The sequence below is a fragment of the Ursus arctos genome, unplaced genomic scaffold (assembly GCF_023065955.2).
Source record: "Ursus arctos isolate Adak ecotype North America unplaced genomic scaffold, UrsArc2.0 scaffold_13, whole genome shotgun sequence".
Taxonomy (NCBI): domain Eukaryota; kingdom Metazoa; phylum Chordata; class Mammalia; order Carnivora; family Ursidae; genus Ursus; species Ursus arctos.
In genome coordinates, this window is record NW_026622797.1 from 22458022 (window position 1) to 22484123 (window position 26102).

The 26102-nt window shown below is 38.8% G+C and overlaps 1 protein-coding gene across 5 annotated transcripts in view; it reads right to left on the minus strand.

Moving 5' to 3' along the window:
- ADGRG6 (adhesion G protein-coupled receptor G6) overlaps positions 1 to 25527 on the minus strand; it is a 132903-nt gene extending 107376 nt beyond the window's left edge. For all 5 annotated transcript variants that reach the window (XM_026504916.4, XM_026504915.4, XM_026504918.3 and 2 more), the window contains exons 1-2: positions 25067 to 25527; positions 17781 to 17881 (exon numbers count right to left, since the gene is read on the minus strand). In XM_026504916.4, the coding sequence (XP_026360701.2) occupies positions 17781 to 17881; positions 25067 to 25068 (103 nt within the window). In that variant the 5' untranslated portion in view covers positions 25069 to 25527. The remainder of the gene's footprint in view (positions 1 to 17780; positions 17882 to 25066) is intronic.
- Positions 25528 to 26102: the final 575 nt, after the last annotated feature.

Genomic DNA, 26102 nt, shown 5'->3' on the forward strand with positions numbered 1-26102 from the left:
TTCCTAGTTGGTTGTTTGAATCTTAAAATTCTTTTTTCCCATGGAAATAACATTATAAAATTCTGTTAAAATCCCAGGCCAACTCATAACATAGCTAAAACAAAATTAATAGCAGCCCAGAATCCCAAACCCACTTAATACCCTGGAACTTCAGCCTGAGATTCTGCTAAACTGTAAGCCTCCTGGGAGGTGTAAAGAATATGAAAGGAGAGCTGGGCACAAGCTCGTGTACCTCTCCTCCTCTCCTGTGGACAGGGGGAGGAACGTGGGTTACAGCGGAAGGACGTGCTGGGAGCACAGCCTATCACAGGGATGGGTCAGTCAAAAAAAGACAGGAAGAAGTAAACCTCATGATATTGGCCTTTAGACACATTGTTTTGTTAAGACCACAGCTTTTATGTTACTAACGTTTTGGGCGGTATTTTGTCTATATATTGACAAAGTCAAAATGAATGAAATGCAGAATGGGCTACCAGGGTCTGCCGAATTCTGATTAATTCAAGCCCACCTGCTCCAGGACAACAACTGAAACGCATGCTTATGCCTTGACCTACTTTCTCGCAACATGGCTCCTATGCCTTTCCCGTCAAACCTGCAGAGTGGATGGGTTACCCTAATCTCAAATGTCTCCCTTTAAATACTGTGCTTTAATTCATTCATATTGTAGTACGTACACTCTCTTGGTTTTGTACAGAATGAAAAGGTAAACAAGAGATGACCCCTACCTTTTAGGCACTCCTCAACAATAAGAAAAAAATATGAACATTAACAATCATAAAACACAATACGGCAACAAAAGCTAAAGGACAAACTTACAGAATTCCAAAGGAGAGATGGAGAAAAACTGGAGATTTAAAAAATACTTTCCTGCTCTAATTCGACCTTTAAAATGGCATCCAATATGTGGTTCCATGGGTATACGCAGACATGAAAATTAAGGAAAAGAAACTACCCATCTTACCAGCCTCATCTTAAATGCTTCTGACATTTAAAACCCCAAGAGGGCATTAACCAGGGGTCTGGAAATGGGGAAGTGCTTTATTAGGTAGCAAAGTGGAAATGAGTTTTAGGTTGAGGACGAGGTGTGAAGAAAGACTCGAAGGCAGGGAAGTACATGGAATGCCAGAGAAAAATAGGTTTTTTAATTTGGTTTTTTTTTCTTTCTTAGATTATGAATAAGGAAACTCAGAAATGCTTAGAAAATACTGGTTGAGGCTCTCTGGTGAAGAACCTTGACTGACTGTCCCTAAAGGCAGCATTTAATTCCACAACTAAGTGCTCTTCAGGGCCCCCGAGCAAATTACACTTTACTAAATGTTTATATGAAAGTGGTTTACTACTAGATGGCAGAGGAAGACAGGAGACGACAGTGCCCATTTTTTCTATTATCACAAAAGTTGAGGCAAGAAGCAGTAAGAGTCTGCATTTAAACAAAGAGCATTCAAAAACAAGAGATTCCCAGATTTAGCAATGGATTCGATATCTGAGAGGTGTTGCGACAAAGATACCTCTGAAAGTTTGATTCTAGAGGAAAGGAAAATAATGATATTAGTAAGACACTGAGGCCAGGAAAAAGCAGCTCAGGTTAAAGAAAGATACAACAAGGGGAACTGTCAAAGCGATTCGTCCTGGGCGGCTGGGATTCAGCTGCTGCCCCCAGGTGAGCTGTTTATTGATGATGTCTGTCCTCAGACTAGTTTTTGCTGGTTGTACTTCATATCGTAGTTACAGAATGCATTATATTTTACGCCAACCAATAAAAATATGAGAGTCAAAGGATATATGAGTCCAGGAAAACTTGGTTGGATGGTTAGGAAAGTTTTTTATAAAGGTAAATGAAATAGCCATTCAATTAAATATGAGTAAGATGATCTTTAGCGACCGGTGGGAAAATGGAAAGATTTTGCATTCAGAACACTTCATAAGCAATCTCTCTCCACTGTAAGGGAATCAAAAAGATCACTGGCACATTATGGGCATGATTTTTGCAAGAGAGGCAACACTGAGCTCCGATTCAGATCCAACCTCAAAGGCCTTCGTGCCATATGAAACGAATGGCAAGGAAGTGTAAGCTTACGTTAAGTGCAAATAAAATGGTAGGGACTCCTCGCTCCAGCCGTGATGACATCACAAGTACTGGATTCCTCTCCCAGCATAAGCAAAAATAGAAGTGGATGAAATACATGAAACAATTGCATTCAGACACTGGAAAACTGATAGAACAAAGTTCTCTGATCCTTGAGAGAAAAGAAACACACTGAGCCCTACATATCTGTCTGAGAGTCCTTTCCAAGCCACTGTACAGGTAACTGGAACCCAAACAGGGGGTAGTGGCTTCACAAGAGAGAGTATCTATAAAATTTCCCCTACTCTACCATGTTACAAGCTTGGTTTCAAGCTACCCCCGGTACCTTAAAAATGTATGAAGTTTTTTTTGAGAGAGAGAGAGAGAGAGAGCAAGAGAGCACGTGAGTAGAGGGGAAGGGCAGAGGGAGAGAGGGGGAGGGAGAATCGTAAGCAGGCTCCACACCCAGCATGGAGCCCGATGCAGGCCTCGATCTCATGACCCTGACATCATGACCTGAGCTGAAATCAAGAGTAGGATGCTTAACTGACGAGCCACCCGGGTGCCCCCATGTATGAAAATTTTTAAGAAAAGAAAATGTCCTATTCAATGGCCCCACCAATGATACTATAATTATTAGCACAGGCCCGCCATAGCAAAATATCTGCCAAATCAGCTGAATTTTAAACTTGTATGAAAATTAGAAATGAGACCAGAATTTAAGATGTAAAAGTTGAGCTTTACCTTTTTTGTAATATTTATTAAAGTGTGAAATTATACTATTCCCCTTTTAGATTTCCTGAATTACTCACAGCATGTCCTCAAATTATCCATCCAATAAGGACACATTCTCGCTTTCATGAGATGTTTGTGTATAATCTCTGCATCATCTGGGATCTTAATATTAACAGTCGATGATAATGGGTCCCATTATTTTGCTTCAATCAATGGCCACATTCTCATTAGACCCTTCATGGGCAAATAGTGACCTTGATACAGGGATACAGTCGTAGCAGGTGCTTCTCCAGAAATGAGACTGTCTTGACTGATGCTTTCAACCCACTATTTACCCATGTAAACCTCTCAAGTCAGTAACCAAGCAGAACAAAGAACCCTCAGAAACCACTCACCAGGTGCTGACTCCACTCTAGGTCGGAATTTTCAAGTGTTTGATTGAAATTTACTTTCTGACTCATGCTTCGTATTTGCTGAGCCATCAAATTTACAAAAAGATTTGTGAAGTTTTTCACAAGATCCATGAATTTTTGAGACAAGTGCAAATAACTTTACGGTAAATGAGCAACAGCTCAGTAAAGACAGAACAAATTCAACAGAAGGAAAATATGCTTACAACAAGCCAATGGGAGTTAGTTTCCCTGGGCCATCTTTTTTATCTAATTTTTATTAAAGGTAATAAGCCAAAAATATAATAAGTCTACCATAAGGTTTTAATTAAAAAGCAAAATCCAATGTATGTATGAAAAATATAACAAGCAAGAAAAAGTGATATGCTGATGGAGGAAAGGAGCTCTCAAGGAAAACTACTGCCAGGCAAAGGTGTAAAATAATCTGAACTTTAGAATGTGTGCAGGGACTAAAGAAGGGTGAAATGAAGCTTACACTTGAGGTAGGTGAAGTTTATATCCTCTATAGAAATTTCTTCTCCCACACACGCAAAAGAATATTCTTAAGTACCGAAAATATCTGAATAACCATAATAATCCATATATAGTAATACTGAATATTCCTCTCTTGCTGGCAAAAAAAAAAAAAAAAAAAAGCACAGCAAATACAATAAAGAAGTTGTACTTTAAAAAGCTATTATTTAATTCTCAGGGCACCTGGGTGGCTCAGTCTGTTAGGCGTCTGCCTTCTGCTCAGGTCATGATCCCAGGGTCCTGGACTCGAGTCCTTCATCGGGCTCCCTGCTCAGCGGGGAGCCTGCTTCTCCCTCTCCCTTTGCAGCTCCACCTGCTTGTCCTCTCTCTCTCTCACTTTCAAATAAATAAATAAATAAATAAATAAATAAATAAATAAATAAATAGCTATTATTTAATTCTTGATACAGGTAGTAAAATCCTGAGAGTTCTGAGGTCACTGGAATTCCATTTATTGTGCTGTACAACTATTAACCAGTATTTTTTCCAATTAGTAGAGATTTCTTTTTTGGAGTTATAATTGACATGCAATAAAATGCACCAATTTCGAGGGTAGTGTTCAATGAGTTTTGATAGATGTATGCCCCTACATAATTGTATCCCAACTAAACTTTGGAACAATTCCATCAACCAGTGTATCTTCCTGGGTCTCCTTCCAGTCAGCTGCTCCCTGGGTACCAACTGTTCTGATTTTTATCATAATGGATTAGTTGGTCTATCCTAGAACTCCATATAAGTAAAATCATGGATAATATACTTTATGTCCCTTCCTTGCTTAACATGTCTTGCAGATCCCAATTCATGCTGTTGCACGAATCACTAGTTCATTTCCTTTTCACAGAGTACTGTTCTATTTGATGAATACGCCAAAATCTGTTGATCCATTTACATGTTGATGGACATTTGAATTTTTCCCAGTTTGGGGCTATTATGAATAAAGATATTATAAAAAAGTTATGGAAGTTTTGTGAACAAATGTTTTAATTTCTTTTGGATAAATGCCCAATAATAAAATTATTAAATCACCATGTAGATGTGTGTGTATGTAATCTTTTTAAAGAAACTACCGAACAGCTTTGCAAAGTAGTTGTACAATTTTACACTTGCTCCAACAATGTATGAAAGTTCGAAGTATTCCATGTCTTCACCACCACTAGAATTTTTTAGTCTTTTTAATTTGAGCTAAGCTAGGGGAGATGAAGTGGTGTCTCCAGCTTTCAGGATGAGATTACCACTATTCAAACCTGTCTTCTTAGGCAAAAACATTAACCAGTAGAATTAGACTAGGGAACTCTATATACATATCACAAATGAGCACTGTATGTATACATTGTATATATGCCAATATAAAATCAAGATGTTTTATAATCATGTCCATACATAAACTATATACATACTCATACATAAAGCTATAAAAACAAGGAGTATGCATTGATTTTATATTATTATGAAATCAATGCATGTTATTGCTAGAAACATAAAGATATGATGAAAAAGGAAATACCTGAATCTCAAGAACACAGAGCTTGCTATCATGCTGTATTTCTATTTATTTTTTTTAACTCAGACCATTGTTAAAAAAAAAATCATACTAGTGATAGTTTGATGTTCTGCCCTTTTCAATTAACACTTGAATCTTGATCCCCCCATTTCACTAAACATTTGGAAAAATAAAGTTAGAAATACGGGTACCATTTCATCATGTAAACATACCAGAATTTATCAAATCCCCTATTGTTGGATATTTAGGTTATGTTTAATATTTAGTAATTATAACAAAGCCCTAGCAGACATCGAAAAGGTATCTCTGGCTGCAAATGAACATCTTTGCAAAATTTAATTTCAGAGCCAGCATTTAACTTATGTTACTGATTGATCAAGTGCCACTGATATCACCCCAACTTTTTCATTATCATCATTAGTTTAGATGCATTTTAAAAATAACCTGATGTCCTGGTATGTGGAGTTCAAGTTTAAATAAAATCCAACATAGGTTTGAATTTTTAAAATCCGTTTCTCAAGGGCACATATTTACTCTCAAACAATACAGGATTCACTAGCATTTTTAACCTGAAATAGCCCACAACATATTTTCTGATTTTATTTCTGACTAGGATTACTAAAATCAAAACACTCAGAAAGGAGTATGGTCTTACTTTTGAAAAAATGACAAGTCCTCCTTTAATAATAAAGGAAGAAAAATTACACCTATTCAATTTTATTACTAGATTTCAAATCTAATTTTCTGCTTCTATATGAATAACAAAACCAGATTAGTTTATATATTCTGCTCTAAGAGCTAAAAGACTTCCAACCTATTTTAACAAAGCCTAATGAACTCTATGTTTTTTCTGACCAAAACAGTAAGGTCTGATTTTCAGCACTAGATTTTTATATCTTGTGTATCTTTGCTTCCCACAAATGGGAGCTTTAAATGTAAATTAATCAAAATTTCTCAGTTCAAATGTTTTCAAACATAATTACAACAAAAATAAAGGTCATTGTAAAGGGAAGTCAGGCACACATATTGGACAAATATTAAAGACACTTTTTTTGTTTCCCTTGAACCAACTACTTTGAAATAAATATCCTAATAACCGCCTAATATCCTAATACGAGAAAATGTTAAGATATGATGGGAATATTGAAAAGGAAAGAAACAGGAATGGAAAACAGAACCAACTAGGCAAATCAGGACATAAATTTGATTTAAATGAGAAAAAAAGAGAATATAAGCGGACAGGAAATCAGAGGCACCTAAAGGAACGATTTGAAGAATATGGAACGCTGCATGCAAAAAGGTATCCTGTAAAAGTTAAATGCAAATATACTCAATTCTAAATCATTAGTCATTTCATTCTGTAACACAATTTCATCCTAAAACAGACTTTCCATGAAGAAAGGCTTTCCTTATTCCCCTTTTTTTCCCTAGCATTTCTTTTATTTTATTTTCATTATGTTCAGTTAGCCAACATATAGTACATCATAAGTTTTTCTTGTAGTGTTCAATGATTCATTAGTTGAGTACAACACCCAGTGCTCATTCCAACACGTGCTCTCCTCCTTATTCCCTTAATAGCAAACATTATTATGGCAAATATGCTCCATCTACTTCAAAAATTTCTTAAAAATAAAAAACCTTTGGAGAACATCAGACTACTCAGGAGATCTTTAGGGCTTTAGACAACCATAACATAATTGTTTAACACACACACACATAGACACACATACACACACACACACACACACACAAACTGATACTTGTCAATGCATCTCCCAAACAGAATTATCTGTTTTTTTAAGGGTGAAGAAATTACAGATCCAAATGTAGACTACTCTTTCAAGACATTCAGAAATGAAGGGAATAGCAAATGAAAATGATTGCCTAAAAGAACAAAAGGCTTGAGGGGAGGTGTGAAATTTGTGTCTTGAAAAGACAAGACGTGAATATGTTTGTGAGCTAATCTGGGGAAGGCATAAGGCAAGATAAAAGTTTCAGATACAGGTGATGGTGGGGATAGCTGCGGAAAAGACTAGCAAAGGGGAAAGAGAACAGCTACAAGGATTTTAAAGACAATAATCACCTTTTTTCCATTTTCAATAAAAGTAGCTATTTTTAAAAAGAACGTAAGTGTACATTTTAAGAGTGATGAGATTAGCTTGGTACTAAAAAAAGATGTATTTCCACAAGAAGCTCAGTCCTCAAAGCAAGTGTAAATAAATAAACTATTCTGGTTATTGTACACATTTAGAGTGACCACTTTCTCCTTCTGGCACAAATAATTCTTGTAAAGTTTTACGAAATTTTCTCTCTCAAATAGTTGGTCTTCCACAAAGACAGAAGTGTTGACCATTAGTTTTTAAAACTTAACATAGCACCTGTGATAACAAAACTGGGTATTTATGATATATATATTGTGTAACAGATATTTACAAGACATACATATATTTATATATCCGTGGCTAAATCCTAATTTTGTTTCACAAAAATATATAAATTCTTTACCTGCTGCACTCATTCAATATTTAATTGAGGCCCTACTATTTGGCAGGCACTCGATAGGGCATAACAAAGCTAGGGAGCCATGAAATTACATAAATTAAGGACTGGACTCTATCCTGTAGGTAATGAGAATCTTCAAGGCAACTTAATCAGGGCAGTGGCATGATTCCAAGTATAGTTTAACAGAAACACTGGATGCAGGGAGATGACTTAGGAGCTCATTTAACACACCTGGTGGAGATGAGCGCCTTGGAGGTAACAGTTATAAAGATAAAGGCGACATTTCTAATATAGATTCAGCAATCCTTGCTCACAATTAAATATGGGTTCGAGCAAGAAAGAGAAGGCATCAGGGGCGCCTGGAATTCTATTAGTATCTCCAGGTTCTAGATATGTATATGGTTGCTATTCACCACTGGTGAGCAAAGGGAGGCTGCCATGTCTGGAGCAAAATGGTACAACAGAGAAAAAGCATACACTATGCATTCAATAAACAGCAATTCTACCACTGAGTTACCTACCTACAATCATAGGGAAGTTCTTAACCTCTGTTGCCTTCAGCATGCATTGCTGATTGCACAGACCCTCCTAATCATAGCTGGTGGTGACAAGTCTCTCTCCCCTCCTGGGCTGGAAGTCCTCACTCACTTTGTTAGCACAACCTCCCAAGTGACATCCCTCACAGTCTGGCCTCCCACTCACAGGTCTAACTTCATTCCTTACTCTCTTCTGCAGAGACCCTTTATTCTAGTAACAAGAAGTATTTATCCCTCCACAGTCATTTTCAAGGCATCCGTGGGTTTGCCTTTGGCCCTTTCTCCCCCAACACTGCCCTTCTCTATTGTCAAATCCACTTTCCATTTTCCTGCTTTCTGTTCCCAACAGAAGGGATGCTCCGTGGGTAGAAACCACTCTCATGACAGCCTCAGTTTTTACAGTGATCCATGCAATCTGATAGCAGGGAAATCTCTTCAAATGGTCAGTGAGGAAGCCATACCATTTTGTAAATATTTTGTTTAATCACCCCTGGTAGAAGACATAGGTTTTTTTGGGTTTTTTTTAAAGATTTATTTATCTGACAGAGAGAGAGCATAAGTAGAGGGGAGCAGCAGAGGGAGAGGGAGAAGCAGACTCTCTGCTGAGCAGGGAGCCCCAACTCCTGGCTCAATTCCAGGACCCTGGGATCATGACCCAAGCTGAAGGCAGACACTTAACAGACTGAGCCACCCAGGTGCCCCGAAGACACAGTTTTAACATTATTTCTTCCATGAAAACTTATCTGAACTGTCCTCCGCTATCCTTTGATATCACCTGTGCAATTCTATTAGACCACGTATTACAGAGCTCCCTATTTGTCTCATGTCAGCCTCCTCATCAACATTTTAAAAAACACCTTGACATTAAGGACCACGTGATTTTGCTCTAACATATATCTGATACACATACGCACACAACGCTCAAATATTATTATGATATTATTACGACATAACCCTCAGCTTTTAAATGCATCTAAAAGAAGCAATATTAACTCTATGTTCTTTGTATGGTATTTAAATACCATAATGTTCTCGCAAGTGTCTAACATGCTTTAATAATATGAGGGGGAGGGGCAAGGCTCTGATGAAGAAGGCCTAACTCTTAAATCAGCTAGACTCACCCTGCTAAGGGAAAATCAAAGGCCCAGAAGGGCGGCTTGAAAAAGCAGTTTGATTCATTCATTACACGTTTACTGAAAACCTCTTCTGGGACCACACGATCATAGCCTCATATTTATAAACAGACACCCCCTTCAACACAAGAAATGTTTGAAAATTCAGAGAGGACTTTCTTCGGGAGTAGTTACTAAAAGGGGCAGCCCTCTCTAACATATGTGCGAGAGACACGGAATCAAGTCAGCTGGTAAGTCGTGAGAGTCCTCACCGAACCCCAGCAAAAGTGTCTAAGCTGCTTAACTGGGAGGAAAAAGTCCTATATCAAATGAGCAAAGGCTCCAAGAGAAAAACCACAAACCTTATCATTGTTTATTGAAATATTAGCATTTCATCAGCACTGGAATAGAAATGCTGTGGTCATGAGCTTCCTACAAGTAACAGATTTTCAGGTTACCATTCTAAGGAGAGTGAGAGTCGCAGCCCAAGTGCAAAGCTAATATTGACCTGGGATGAGCCCACCAGGAGACAACTGGCGCACATAATCTGATAAGAGTCTTCAGGAAGCGGTGGAGGCCACATTCCACAGCGCCCTAGTGTGCACACTCACTGCTCATGCTTTCTCAAACACCCCACACCCAGGCAAAATATCTTTAAAAGTCTTGCTTTTTCCCCCCATAGCACCATGACTGACGCCACTGAAATCACTAGGACCAGAAAACTCTCATCCTGTGCCTTAGAACTGTGTTCAATAAAGCCAGTAGTCCAGCAGAACTGTTACTTACACTCAATAGGGGCCAGCATTAACTATACATATTTAAAGCAACAAAAATAAAATAAAGAAAGAAAAGAACTGTGGACGTGTTTAAAAGCAGTGATTAATATTCCCATTCACACGATTTTCTTTTTTTCAGCTCTATAATTTCACGTTGACAATGCTCTTTAAAGTTTTGACCGGGGAAGGAAATCTTCCAAAGAAGATCCTTTTGTTCAGAGATTTGCAAAAAGCATGAGCAGTAGCTCATTCCTGTTGCTTTGCCACGGCGAATAATAGTGATTAGTGTAATTTCATAATTAAAGAGAAGAAAAACAATCTGGTTTTTCATTGAGTTGACAACAATCCATCACCTGAGCTCTAGCGCGAACACTTTCTTGCTTTTCTTTATCTAAACCAGTAGCACCAGGGGTGAAACAGATTACGTCAGAGAGAGACATCTTTGTTTGATTCCTAAGAGTTGGTGTACTGAAGAACATGTTGTAATTTTTTTTTTAAATAGTGTATCCTTTCTCATTCTTTCTCAATCACAAGTTTAAGATGAAGCTGAATCAGGAATGACTATAAACCAAGACTACGTTATGCCTCTTTGAGAGTTTTGTGTGTGTGTGTGTGTGTGTGTGTGTGTGTGTGTGTGTGTAATAGTTAGAAAGGTTTAGCTGAACTGGTGAGAGCCTCCAGCCGTGTGCTGGCAAAAGACGTTTTCTTTCAGGTGTTTTACTGCCTCAGTGCAGTGGAAGGGAAAGGATGTTTATAATATTGTGACTTCACGCTGATTGTGGGATGAATATATTTTCTCATCTAACCTCCATCTTTCTCTCTGCTGCCACGCCCTGCAAAATATATTTGCTTTTTAAATCTGGAATAAGTTTCTCTCTCTCTCTCTCTGGTTCATTTCCATTTTGTTCTTTTCCACATTCTTTACTTACGGAATCCTATGATATTGCAGTCATAGTAAGATTGGTGCCAAAAAGCACATATTCTACTTGCTGAAAATAAAATGAAAACTCCTTAAAGAATTATTCATTTGAAAGTGGAGGAAAATGTTGTATCTGCCAAAGTCTCAAGTTCTCACAGGTCTCTAATGGCAAACAAAGTTACCTGCCCAATCTCCAGTTCAATATAAAAATTACCTGCCACACTGAATGAAAGGAAATGCACACAGAAGAAACTTTTGAAGTAAAACAATTAAAACTAAGTGTACCTCAAAAAACTAGACTGTAGAACACACACACTCTTTTTCTCTCTAAGTTGTAGACTGAGAAGAACTTCAAGGTCTTTAGTACAAATTCTTCTTCAACATCAAGATTCTTTCTTCAGGTCCTGATTTCCAGCGATGAGGAATTTAAAGGACAGCTGGTTTTATTTCTTGGCAACCAGTTACTAGGAGAGTCATCTGGTACTTAAGAGCACCAACCCGATCGTCTTATCTCTGCTCTGAGATAATTCAGAATAAGTCTGTTATCACTTCCAAATGACCACTCTTCAAATATCTAAAGGCCACTATCTTACTCCGACTGACATTGCTCCAAAGTAAATGTGCCATTTCTCTAATTTTGTTTTTTATTCAGCAGGATTTTTACTTAAAAAAAAGAAAAAAGAAAGAAAAGAATTGCTACACAAAAGCAACCATGTTGTTTTTGACAAAGGGCGTGAGTCTACAGTGGCAGCCCCCCCCCCAAGGCTTCTCCCAGCACAGCAGAGACAGAGATGGCCCCAAACATTCCTCGGACCGCTCCAGAACCATCACCAAGCAGATCCGCCTGCTGCTGCTCCTGTTTATGGATTCTCTCTAAAGGATGACAACGGTGCCTGGAGACAGTGTCACCTGACCAGGGAAGAGCAAGGTTCTGCTGACAAGCCCCTCTTCCTAATGCCGTCTGCGTGGGGGCAGCTTCATCAGTGCCCCCATCACACTGCTCAGTCACTTGAAATTGTCACTGTGGTGACAAGTCAGCCTCTTTCCACGTTTATGCGATTGACATTAATGACCCCAACGTAGGATTTCATAGTTACCTACATCAAATTCAGATCATCTCAAAGGTACACAAAGGAAATTATCTGGGAAGATGCTTCAAGGAAATTTTTGTGTACAAATTTCTGGGGTCTGTTTATTCAACCACATTGACTCCCCTAATCTCAAGTGTAGAATAAGAAAAGAGCCTTTTAGCTGATGGCTACAGACAGTAATTTGCAACATTTTTATCTTAACGGAAAAACAAACTTTATTACTATGTAATTTTATGTTACTTGCTTGATCATTATTCTGGGTATTTTTTCACTTGATAAGAAGAGTCTGCTGGATTATAGGGTAGTTCTATTTTCAACTTTTTGAGGAACCTCCATACTGTTTTCCATGGTGGCTACACCAGCTTGCATTCCCACCAACAGTGTGTGATAGTTCCTTTTTCTCCACATCCTTGCCAACACTTATTGTTTCTTGTGTCTTTGATTTTAGCCATTCTGACAGGTGTTAGGTGATATCTCGTTGTAGTTTTGATTTGCATTTCCCTAATGGTGAGTGATTTATAGCAGCATTATTTATAATAGCCAAATTTTAGGAGCAGACCAAGTGTCCACTGATAGATGAATGGATAAAGATGATGTGGTATGTATACATATGATATGGTATGGTATGATATATGGAGTGCATATCATAAGATGTGGTATGTATATACATACAATGGAATATTATGCAGCCATAAAAAGGAATAAAATCTTGCCATTTGTAACAACATGGATGGAGCTAGAGACTATAATGCTAAGTGAAATAAGTCAGGAAAAGACAAACACCATATGACTTCACTCATATGTGGAATTTAGGAAACAAAACAAACAAGCAAGGAAAAAAGAGAGAGAGAGAGAAAAGCCAAGGAAAAGACTCTTAACTACTGAGAACAAACTGATGGCCACAGAGGGGAGGTGGGTCGGGGATGGGTGAAATGGAGGATGGGGATTAAGGAGTGTACTTGTCCTGATGAGCACTGGGTGACGTATAAATTGCTGAATCACTATATCGTACACTTGAAACTAATATAACCGTGTACGTTAACTATACTGGAATTTAAAAAAAGAATAGTTGGCACAATTAGAGCCTTGATTTTTTTACCTTTCAGACACATTAATACTAAAATGGCCCCCAAAAAAGCTTGTAAAAAGGTCGTTTTTCTATGCATTTGAAAGTCTTTTCGATCAAATATAAAAATATGCATAAGGTGATATGTCTAACACATAAATATAGATTGCAATGTAACTGATGGTATAGAATAATTGCCCATTCTTTGATCATGAAAAAAATTAGCACATAACAAAACAGAAAGTACAGGATTGCTTCTGCCCAATTATCTACCTGCCTTCTAGAGCTGTGCTGTGCTCTGGGCTAGAAAAGTAGATCATTCGGGCCAGACTGTACTTTCAAAAACATTTCCCCTTTTAGCTATTGATGTATCACAGATATCAGAACAACACTGAGCTTTGAAATAATCTGCTGACATCATCTATTTTTCAGGAGAGAAGGGAGGCTCCTCCCTCAGTGCTCATGACTAAGGCTATCTGTATGGAAACAGGCTCTGGGTTGCTTAGGAATTCATTGGCTCTTGGCTGTTTGTTTCCCCTTCTACTTGAAGTGGTAACCTTCAGTCTGCTTGAGATACCATCATTCATCTGCAGAGTCATGGAGTGTCATGCTACATAAAAGGAGATTATTTTTTGAAACACCTTTTAGAGATTCCTATCAAGTAAAGCAAAAGCCAGAGTAACGGTTGCATGTCTAACAGAAAATTTGAACATTCATGTACTTCAACAGTCTCCCTGGCCATTTTTTTAACGTGGCTTTAAAAGAAAAAAAAAAAAAAAGATCAGGTTTTCTTTTGTTTTTCCAAATTACTAAAGTAATATATGTTCATTGCAACAAGGCAAATAATTCAGAGCCATATAAAGTTCTATTGCCTTCCCCCTTCTTGTTCCAACCTATGCTCTTGAGGATGACCCATTTTAAAGTCTGATGTGTATCATTCCATGTTTTACTATGATTTTTATATAATCTTTAACAAACACATATAAACATAACACGTTCCAGTTTTGTAACACAACCTATTACAGATCTGATATTGTTCGGCAGTTTGCTTTTTTAACTTAACATGATCATCACTGACATCTTTCAAAGCCAATATACACAGTTTGACCACATTGTTTTGAATGACTGCATCGTATTTCATAGTATTAATGTAAAATAATTTATATAGCCATTCTCCCGCTGAAGAAAAGTTGAAGTCTTTGCTGAATGTTTGCTACTATGGTGTTAGAGTTAACATACCAGTACATATTTCTCTATATATTATTTATTTCTGCAGAATAGATACCTACATGTGGGAGTGATACATCAAAAAAAATACAAATTTTTAATTTTTTAAAAATGTTGCCTACTTACTCTCCCAAGAGACAGAGCCAACAGTATGTGCCCTTTCCCCAACAACTTTGAGAACACTGGATATGGATATTATCAATGTTTCTAAATACTGTCAAGCCAGTGTATTTTAAAAAGTCATGTTTTATTGTTTTAATTTACACCTCTGGGGGACTAGTTTAAATATTCAGCTGTTGTTTTGTTATAGTTCCTATTAAAAGTTATATTCAGCACTTTTCAAGAGACAAGGAGCTCTTTTTCTACATTCCTTTTTTAAATCTCAAAGGGCACAAACCTTCATACTATTTGCTTGTAAATGCCCCATGAAACTACAGTTGTTAACTTACCTACTAGAAGACTTAACCTTGCAATTCTATTACATGAATTAAATGAAGGATATTATCCAAATCAAACCACAGGATCATAATTTTTAATCATCATCTCACTTAAGTTCAATCTTAACAATCAAAAGAGGTTTTGACAACGCTCTATTCAACCATCACAGCCAAATCACCAAAACGTTAACAACCAAGGGAGCAACCAAAATCTATAGAGATTATCACTAAAGGGTAACATGGAAAGAGGGTGGCAAAGGGGCACCTTTGAATTAGAGGACAAGAAGGCTTATCTGAGGTGGTAATAATTAAGATTATAGTGTCAAGAAAGAACCAGGTGTGTGCAGTTTAGGAAGAAGAGGGGACAAGTGAGGCATGATCAAGAAACAGATGGGCCAACATACCTATAAAATAGTAAGGTGGGAGAGAACAGCAGGATATAGTAGGATGGACTGTACAGACAGAAAGTGAAGTTGATCTGAGGAGGTAGGAATCAAGAGTCTTGTTCGCACCTGTGAGGTTTGAGGCCCATTATATATCCAAGTATGGGTGAGGATAAGCAACCCTAGAGGTGACTCTAGAGTCAAGCAAGGGGCCAGGGCCGACAATACAGATTTAGGAGACATTGGCATCAAGATGCCGTTGAAAGCAACTGGACTCCATAAGATCAGGTAGGTAGGGGTCACCCAGAGAAGTGAAAACATCAGAGAGTGCATACGCTGAGATGCAACATCACAGTCAAGCACCAAATGTTCTTCAAAAATACAGTTAATCAAAATTACACTATGATGTAAAGATAGGACTTTGAACATTAGGTATGTCTACAGTTTTGATATGCATTATTTTAGGGAATCTTATACTGAGTTGTAAGGCAAAAATTGTATATCAAAATACCAATAATAGTCCCTAACGCATTTTTTGTGAGTTTAGATACTCACAGGTGACGTGGCGGCCTACTGAGTGAGTCATGATTACAGATATATAGACACAAAGCGTTCTGGGTTCATGGGTAAACACAGATGACTATCTGTCACAAAGCCTTACACGATGCACATAAAGTGTTGGGTAATGAAAGGAATTTTTAAAAAAGATTTCTTAGGTGAGACAGTAACTTAAAAACAAACTTACAGACTTTGATTCCCATGACCTTGAGAATGAGTCCCCTCCTTAAATTCTGCAACCCAGGTGCTTCCCTGGCCCCACCCTACTCCTAGCCAGCTGACTCCTTCAATTAATCTGAGAACATGTGTTTCATTTCATTGATTCAAGGATTAAAATAATGAACGTGGATATGTCAATTAAAATATTAACATCAAAAATAAAAAGTCTTAATTTAAGGTCTGAAAAAGGCCTAAAAAATGACAATCGCCATGACCTAACAAAAATGAAAGTAAGTAGACCTCGACCAATTTTAATCTCATTAATTTATTTTACATCATGTAATTGGCTCTTGGAGGGTCACTTTTCAAAGTTAAGAAAAAGTCCAATACCAAGTAAATCCAATGTATATTGAATTTTCAGTTCTCTTAACAAGTTTCTTTCCTCTTTTGGCAATGAAAGTAAGAGTGGCTTTATCATGAAATTGAACCAAATACACAAAAAACTTCAAAGATCAGTTTTGTTTTGAAGCCATTAAGCAAGCGCCAGGAATTTTCCAAGTTAATAGCTGAAACTCTTAAAATACTTGCTGGCTTGGAAAATCAGATTTATATATTAAATACAAGTTGAATTTCTTAGTCCATGAGTGAACAATTTTAGCAGATAATCTATTTTCATGATTCATTAAATGTATTATTTTTAACACACAGGTATGTTATAAATATGGAATGTATAAAATCTTGATTAAACCCCAAGTAATAAATACATAAGACTACATGAGTAACGATTTTATTCTAAAAACTGAAGGAGGGGCGCCTGGGTGGCACAGGGGTTAAGCGTCTGCCTTCGGCTCAGGGCATGATCCCGGCGTTATGGGATCGAGCCCCACATCAGGCTCCTCCGCTGGGAGCCTGCTTCTTCCTCTCCCACTTCCCCTGCTTGTGTTCCCTCTCGCACTGGCTGTCTCTATCTCTATCGAATAAATAAATCTTCAAAAAAAAAAAAAGGCTGAAGGAATATGGCAATTTAAAAAAAAAAAAGAGTAAAACAAAATGGACTTAAGAGAAATGCAGTTTGCTCAGGCACAAAATCAGATAATGGAGAAACAATTTGCTTTTAAATATCACTCACATTCCTCAGGTTGATTGGCTCATTCATATAATTAACTGTTTATAGAAGAGTTAGCTTGCAACAACGGCTAAAAGGATCTTGTTTCGAAGTTCAGAAAAAAATGTAATTACAAAGATTTTATATTTTTAATCCAAAAATGCTGTAATTAAAATTAAATTTTTTGTATCATTTTAAGCCAACTAAATAAACTTCATGGTCTAAAAACAATTTCAAACTCCTGTTTCATACTGCAACATAGTAAGAAAATCAGGATAAACGCAAAGTAAAGTCTATACTTTACTTTCCATAAATAACTATATGAAAACTTAAAAAGAGAAAGAATTGAGTACTTTATATTTATTCAATAGTTGAAGAAAGAGCTAGCACATTTTTAATGTAAGACAAGTAGCTATCTCATCATTCAGTATGGGCTAGATAAATAAACTAATAGAAATGCAGCAAAGATTAAAGAAATACACTCATTAGAAAACAGAACAATGATCAAAGTAAAAATATTCACACAGAAGTCAGAGAGGCCATGGACAGTAAAAGCCTGTAAGGACAGTAACAATACAAGAAAAAGACAAGTAATAAAGTTGACTTAAACCCACAGCACAGTTATACTGAAGGCAACGTGATCACTATTAAATTCAGGGTTTGAAAGAGAAAGATTCTTACTTACCTGAAAGAGGAACATACACAATACACAAAGCAAATAAGAACAAAAGAGAACTTGGCTTCCACTTCCAATGACAGTTCCACATTTGATCTGAGTGAAACATCCTGCAATGGAAGAAAGTAACCATCAGGACACTGTATTCAGGAAAGCATTAGGACAATCATAGTCAACGTGTAGGTTTTCAGCAGAGATTGGAAAATAGAAATGGTTTCCAATCTTGCTTCCAAATAAAGAAAGAACTTTAAAGATGATAAACGAAATCACCTCTTTTAAGCTAATTAAGCAAAAGAAAAAAAAAATCCATCATGTCATTTGCCACTTGGTGGCACCTTCCTCATCAGAGAATATACATAATAGCTGATTTCCCAATGAAGATGGGAAAATAGTCAGATAATTCAAGTTCCTTTATTAAAAAATAAAACAATTTTCAGCTTCAACCTTCAGCATCAGCAGTCACATACCCATCTGGGTGGAAGGAGGATTTTATATCAACCTCTCCTATAATCTTCCAAAAATTTAGACTTTAAGCAAATGTTTTCACTTTTTAACATCTGCTGCTTTACAAATGGAAACATTTAAAATAAAAATAAATTGTCCAATTGTCTTCTTTCCCCTAAAATAAAGCAATGAAGCACTAACATCCAAAAAGAACGGTTGTTCCTTATATAACTTCTTTATATATAACAATAGCTATCAATGTATTATAGAACTCGTAAATGATATTAGATAGAGGGCTGGTGCTTTGAAAACTCTCAAGTATTTGTCCATACAATGGTCTCATCTTTAAACTCAAAGTTGTACCTAATAATAATTTAGACAGGAACCTCCATATTATCATGGCTTCAAACAGTGGTATGATCCCTTGCATTGACTCAATCCCATCACAAGAGGCGAGCCTGTGAATGGGGCAGCAAGCATAAATGTCAGTCACCGTAAGGGCCATAAATGGATCGGTGAGCAGGAGAGCCATCAGGCAGGAAGATGGTTAAGCAGCAGTTAGAAATCTCCAGATCTTACAATCTCCAAAGGCAGCTGCCATGATTCCAGGAGATAATTGAGAGTCTTTTTATTTCTAGAAAGAGAAACAACTAATAAGACACTGTAGGATCACAGTAATACCTCCTTAACCTGAAGGTTGCTGATTAGGAATAAAATAGGTAATACTAAACACAAAACCAGAAAAGTAGAAAAGGGAATACCCAAGTCAGCAAAAATAAACACAAAATGATTCCTGTGCCTGTCTCAAGCCTTCATTTCCAGTCCATCCTTTACTGTTAGAGACCACCTAAGCAGCAGAGAGAACGAGCTCTAGAGTCAGACAGACCAGGGCTTGCTACTTGTACACTATGCAACCCTTGGGAAATTTACTTGACCATCCCGCACCTATTTTTCACCTGTAAAATAGAAGGGGTAGTAGAACCTAAACCACAGAGTTGCTGCATGATTCAATCGGATCATGTCTTTTAAGAACAGTGCCTGACACTCAGCAAGTGCTCAGCAAATATTAGCTATTATTATTGCTGCTACCATCCCGGGCATTCTAATAAAAATATGGTTATTCTGTCCACAGTAAAATCAAAAGAAAAGGCTCAAACAAGAACGGACAATAGGATGTCATAAACCAACACCATCAACTGACTTTGTGACTACTTCTGGATCACCTGGGAACAGAAATGGAATGGATTATTCATGTCTGCCAGGAATACAGAAATTTTGAGTACTGTCTGATATTCATGCCATGTTTTTATATTCACCCAACTAGAAGTTCTAGGATCACACAGCTCCTAATGGAAATTCTAAACCAGGCAAAGCTTAAGATATGAAGAGTATTTTTCTGTATGGAGGGTGTGTTTTAAAATATATCCATCCAAAATAGTTAAAATTTAAAGCAATGTTACTACTTATAAGAAGCAATATACCATAGTACATCATCATAGTAATATAATAATAACAGGTGTGAACTCTGGAATAGCAGAATTACAACCTGGTGCCTCTATTTATTGTGTGACTTTAGAGACAAGTACTTAAAACTCTGGACTATTTCCTCTTCTGTAAATAGGATATCATCCATCAAAAAGATAGAGATAATACTGCACGGCACTTAGTAAGGGCTTTAAAAAGGGTAGACGATAGGGGCGCCTGGGTGGTTCAGCTGGTTAAGCGTCTGCCTTCAGCTCAGGTCATGATCCCAGTGTCCTGGGATGGAGCCCTGTGTCAGGCTCCCTGCTCAGCAGGGAGCTTGCTTTTCCCTCTCCCTCTGCCCTTCACCCTGCTTGTGCTCTCTCGCTCCCTCTCAAATAAATAAAATCTTTGGGGGGGAGAAAAAGGGTAGACGATAGACTTCTGCTACATGGAAAGTTCACTCATTTGGAAGAATGGGTTCATTTCCCACTGATGTTGGATGAATGAGATATCTCCCATTCATGCCATGGATGAATGAGTATGCTTCTAAAAAAAAACCTTAATTATAATATAATCATATATTCAAAGAAGTTTGGAGCTGGAAAGACCAAAGACGAAGTCTAACCTCATTTCACAGAGGTGGAAACTGAGGCCCAGCGAAATAAAGGGGGCAGAGCCATCAAAACTAGCTGCCTGCTGTACCAGTAACAGTCAGGAGTGTCAGCCCAAGAGAACTCCCAGCTTCTTAATCTTTGTGGCACATGACAATTTGCCTTTATCAATATGTGAATAATGGGCTCCTCTTAGATTTATGTGCTCTCTCAACAATCCTCAAGGAATCATGTTTGTTAGCTTGGCACCATTCGGTTCTATTTCTTTTCATCACGCAACTTTCCTTTTCGACAACAGGTTCCGACAGCTAGGGATTCCACACTCAATCCTGAAGCTGTTTTACAAAAGCTGCCTACGATCCTCTCAGACAAGAGCTGCAACTGATGACCCAGCGCGTCATGCACTCTGGGTCTCAAGACTCCATCACTTCGGAGTGAAAAGGAACCCAGGACAGGGCAAGCACTTGGAACCAAACTTAAACCCCATGACGAGTCAACTTTCATCCAGTTGACTGTTTACTGAAGAACAGAAACAAATAAATTAAGAATAGAACAGAGGAAGGAAAGCACTGTGTGTCTTCTCAGGGGATCACTTAGCAAAGACACATCCCTGAGTTTCAAACAACTTTCTCACAAGAACGGAAAACCCTGAACAGGGTTACTAAGGTTCTAAATGGGAACCATAAAAAACATAATGCAATCTTGTATCACTTATGCTGTAGCCTCAAAGTTCCGAAGAAAGCGAGAACAATTTCTTTTTTTAAGTAAAAGAGAGTCATACGTAGACTTCTATTGCCTGAACAGAATCTAAAAGTTATGCCACAAAACCAATCACTGCACAGGCAACAGCATTATAAAGCCAAACTACTTGCCCAAGATCACGTAACCAGTGTGGCAGAGCTAAAATGCCCGCTGGCTTCCAGGTCACCTACCTCTAACTGCAAACTTGCTCCCCTTTTCAAATGGCATAGGCTACAAAATACAACATGCTTGAGTCTTATTTCAGGAACTCTAGAACTTAACCCTTCTGTAGGAATTGTTTTCACGTCAGAAGGACGGCCTTTTAAACGTGATTTAATCCAACACATCACTGAAATAATCTGTTATCTAGAAAACCTGTTTTGCACTTCTCTACTCCTGCTGGGTTCTTTAAAAGTCAAATATAAAAAGAAATTAGTGAAGACACTTTGAAATCAGTGGAGAAATTGACATGGCACTAATTCTATTACCCGCAGTGGTCAGAATTGCATTCATTCCTCATCTCCCAACCCTATTCTTGCCAAAAGGGCACGAGGAGTAGCACAGAGAGTATCTTAATTACTCAATTCAAGTTCTTTTATTAAGTTGCGTTCACCCTCACTTCAAATAGGTAGAAGGATTTGTTCTTCAAATTTGCACAAATCTTGACCCTTATTTGATCAGAAACATCCACTGTACCATGACTTGTACCCCAGGTGAAATTAAAAGGCAACCCTGAGAAACACATCTGAAAAAGAGTATCAGTATCCTGGTTGTGGTACTGTACTACCGGTTTGCAAAATGTTACCACTGGTAGAAACTGCTTAAAGGGTGCATTGCCTCTCTACTATTTCTTCCAACTGCATGTAAATCTACAAACATCTCAATAAAATTTTCAATTAAAAAAATTAAGCCTGAAGGCCTGATGTATACAACTTACATTCAGATGATTCACGAAAAATACTGTGTGTATGCCTGTACGGAGAGTAGTGGGTGGAGGGAAGAAGGAGGGAAAAAAAACAAATGGGGTAAACATCTACATTAAGTGATTCTGCATAAAGAAACAACAGGTGTTCTTTGTATTATTCTTGCAACTTTTCTGTAGGTTTAAAATTATTTCTAAATAAATTTCAACACACCCATCCACATTGACACTGAAGTGTATCAATGTTTATGTCATGATACTCCCATCACTATGATTGTTTCATCATCACCAGTCTGCTAGAAGTAGTGTCTCATTTGGATTTCCTTTATTTCGGTTGCCATGCTCAAGTCGTTTTTGTAGTTTTCTATTAGAAATATATTTCTTACTGATTTGTGACTTCTTTTTACCAATGCTATACGAAATATGTTAAGCCTTTGTCATATTTGCTACAAATGTTTTAAACACAGCAATCTTGAAATTTTCCTTAGGGCATTCCAAATAATTCCATCCTGAGTAATGCTTAGAAGGGAAGTAAGGTGATACTCAGGTAGCCACACTCAAGTTTTACTGGCATTTTTAGTTACCACTGAAAAGTCCCTTAAACGTTATCACCCCAGTCACCCAGTATACATCTAAGTGCCATCCAATGTAGATAATATAATAATGGCATCCAATCAGAAATGAAATGGAAAGATGCTCTTTTTTTTTTTTTTTGCCTAAGCATGCCACACACATCGAACAAAGTCTTATTCTATTTAGTCTAAAGTCTAAATTGTCTCTAGAAACTTTTAATCATCCCGTCAGAAATGTAAGCTCTGTAAGAGATGGGCATTTAGAAAAATGGTCAAGTTTAAGGAAGTGGTTGTCAGTTTATTTTTAATGTATAAACTGATTCTCTTTCAAATCATTATTTCCAGAAATCAGAGTGACGTGTCCAGTTAGGCAGTAAAACTACAGGCTTCTAATATTTCCCATAAGCCAAGAGACAATAGCCTCATTCACCATTCACACTGGAGAAGCACAATGTCATGTAATTTATATAAGCCATAAATGGAACGAATAGGAGCTTCATGCAGCCTGAGACCATTTAACACAAGTCTTGCTAAATCTATTAAATTTCTTAGGATATGAAAAATATGTAGTCCCTACAACTCCAAATATATTCATAAAATCTGTAATTTCATAACTTGAATGTCATATTAATACTCTTTCTTCACAAAGAGTAGGCACAAAATATCTTAGTTTGCGGGCTTGAACCCATTAAAATTAAAATTTTAAAGATAATAGGGTTTGTGTTCCCCATTTTAACATTCTTCAACAAGATAGTAAGAACATTTACTTTGGAAAGGTTGGTATTCTTTCCATATATTCTAACATACTAATATCTAAAAAGAATCAGATCATCTTAAACCATTCTGTATGAATTATAAACAGCAAAATGGAAAAAGAAACAGTTATAATCTGGCAAGAAATGGAAAAACTTTCAGTCAAAAAAGCTCAATAAAGAAACTCAGATCAGGGTACTAAACTATATTTTATGTGATTAAATATTCATATTTGTACTCTAAAGACAGAAGAGGTTTTAGTCATGCACAATTCACGTGGGCGAAATAACTGCATAATGAGGAATTCTGTACATTACCTGTTGATCAGTTTGACATGTTTTATTTTAAAAATTAGTATTCACACTTTTTTTCATTTCCCATGAGATCTAAATTACCTAGGAAAGCTGAAAGGAAGCTAGACAAATATCTGCTGTTAAAAACCTTTCTATATTTTTAGGAAAAACCGAAGTTCAAAACAAATTCACATTCATTCAAAATGTGTCGCCAGTATATGAGAACGAGTCTTATGTGGGACTGTTGGCTGTATTCCAAGATAAATTATTTCAGGTTATATACCTTGCTGATTCCACTGGCATAAAGGAAACCTTAAAACTCACAGGTGTGGAATTACTTCACATGTAGTTTTAATAAAAATAAGTAGTTCTTTTCTAATTATACTGCTCACTACCAGGAACAGAGGGGCAGAGGGCTAGGCTTGTGGGCACTACTCTTTTCCTGTTTAAAACTGTGTGCTGGGTGGGGAGAGGAGGAGAAGCGGCAGGGAAGGGAAAGACAGGGCCTGAGGCGCAAGTCTTTTCCCAGGTATTAAGCTGAAAGGGGAAATTTTAATGGAAATACTTAAGGATCCAGTAGCTGGGGGAGGGAGGGTGAATATCAATATCTAGGAAACACTTGTATGTTAATGGAGGGGAGTAAAATGTCTGTCAGAGTATCTGCTCAAGATTAAATAAAACATCAGAGGGAAAATTACATATCACAAGAAAAAGCAACTTCTGAATTGGCCACAAAAATAGGCCCCTTTTAGAACAGTCTCTGTTTTGCATTCTGGAAGGCCCAAGCGGTGCTCGGTGGCCCTTTCACGGGGTCGCTCTGAGGAACCCCATCCCTTCGATGGTAATTCCATAAAATCAAAATCTTTTCGGTTTCTCTGACCATTCATAACCCTGTGTCCCCCACTTCTAATTCAAGGCAAGTCCCCTCCCAACTCCCATCTTGTAAAATGACATATTCCTTCATTACTTTTTAATCTACAAAACACAACCAAGAAACTTTTCTGCGCGCTTTTTTTTTTTAACCATTCAAATAACCCAAAGATCCAAGAATAACTTCTACAGTCAAGGGTGACAATGTGTAAAGTCAACATTTTCTCGGTATACCAGTACCTTCCAAGCCCCCAGGTGTTGATCCAGGATCCCTCTTTCTTGGCAGGGCAAGGCCCCTGGACAGAGGAGCCGTGCCTGTTACTCCTTGTTTAATTTGACTCGAAAACACGTTTTCCCCATTCTTGAAGCCCTGCCCTTTTTATTATGCTTTACACCGCCCAAATGTGAGGTTTACCTCTCCCTGGAAAAAAGCAAGCCGCACACACATGTCACAGCTCCGCCTGGCAATACCAGCTCACTCCTCAGTGCCTCAGGGGTCAAACTGAAGACAAACCGGTTTATTCTGTCAATGTAGTCCTTACAAAATCATTTCGTTGATGTGGGGGTGGAGGGGTAGATACAGGTAAAGGTGTGAAGGAATTCTCAGCTGAAAGGTGAGACTTACATGTTGGCATCACTGCGCTGAGGTCCCCAGGGGCCGCGCGGTCACGGTCCACAGTCCTTCCCAGGCTCTGCCGCTCCGAGTTCCCCAATGGAGACCCCGGGCGCCCGAGCCGAGCGCGGCGGCCGGACCCTCCTTCACGCTCTTTCTGGAGAGTTCATCGGGGTTTCCCGGCAGCCACTCCACGCCCGCGCTCGGGGCGGCGCAAGGTGGAAGGCCGGCGCGGCGGAGTTCAAGTGCGAATCGTCGCGGCTAGGGGGCGGGCGCGGCGGCAGGTTCCCCCTTACAGACAAGTTTAAGAAAAGTTAGGGCGAGAAGGTGAAGGAGGTTGTGTCTGAGTCTGAGCTGGTGCTGGGTGCTCGAGGTGATCTGGGCCGGGCGGGGGTGGAAGGGTCTGACCCGGCAAGTCCGCGCCCCCGCCCGCGGGAGGCGGCACGTGGTCACCCCTTTGTGGCTCTGGTTACCCCCACCCCCCCCCACTCCCCCGCGGGCTCCAGCTGCTCCAGCGCCCGTCCCCTCGGCCCGAGCTGGGGGCTCAGGTGCGGCTTCCCCGGCGGCGCGCGGCGTCTGGCCGGGCCCAGTGCGGCCCTGGGGCGGCCCCAGTGTCGACGCTCCGCGGCGGGGGCCGTCCCCAAAGCGCGGCTGCCCCACCCAGGATCGCTTGCCCCGGGGCAGAAAGGGAGAAGTCTGACTGCGGGGCGGGAGAGGCGCTCCCCCAACGGGCAGCCGGCTCGGGAGGGGTGATTGGCGCTGGGCCGGGCTCGGCTCCCAGCGGGGGAGGGGACGGGGCAGACCCGAGGTCACCAGAAAGCCGTGAGCCCTGAATTCGGGAGACTCTCCGCGCAAGAAAGGAGCAGCTCGGAAAGCGGGCGGCGATGTGGGCATCTCCTCCCCGCCTGCTAGAATTCCGCGCTCTCAGCCCACCCAGGTCCCTGCGCGGGACCCCTCCACGAAGCTCCCGGGCCGCCGCCTTGCTTTGCCTTACTTTTCTTGTTCGTTTCTGTCCCTTTTCCTTCCCTGCTCTCTTCCTTTTCTTCTG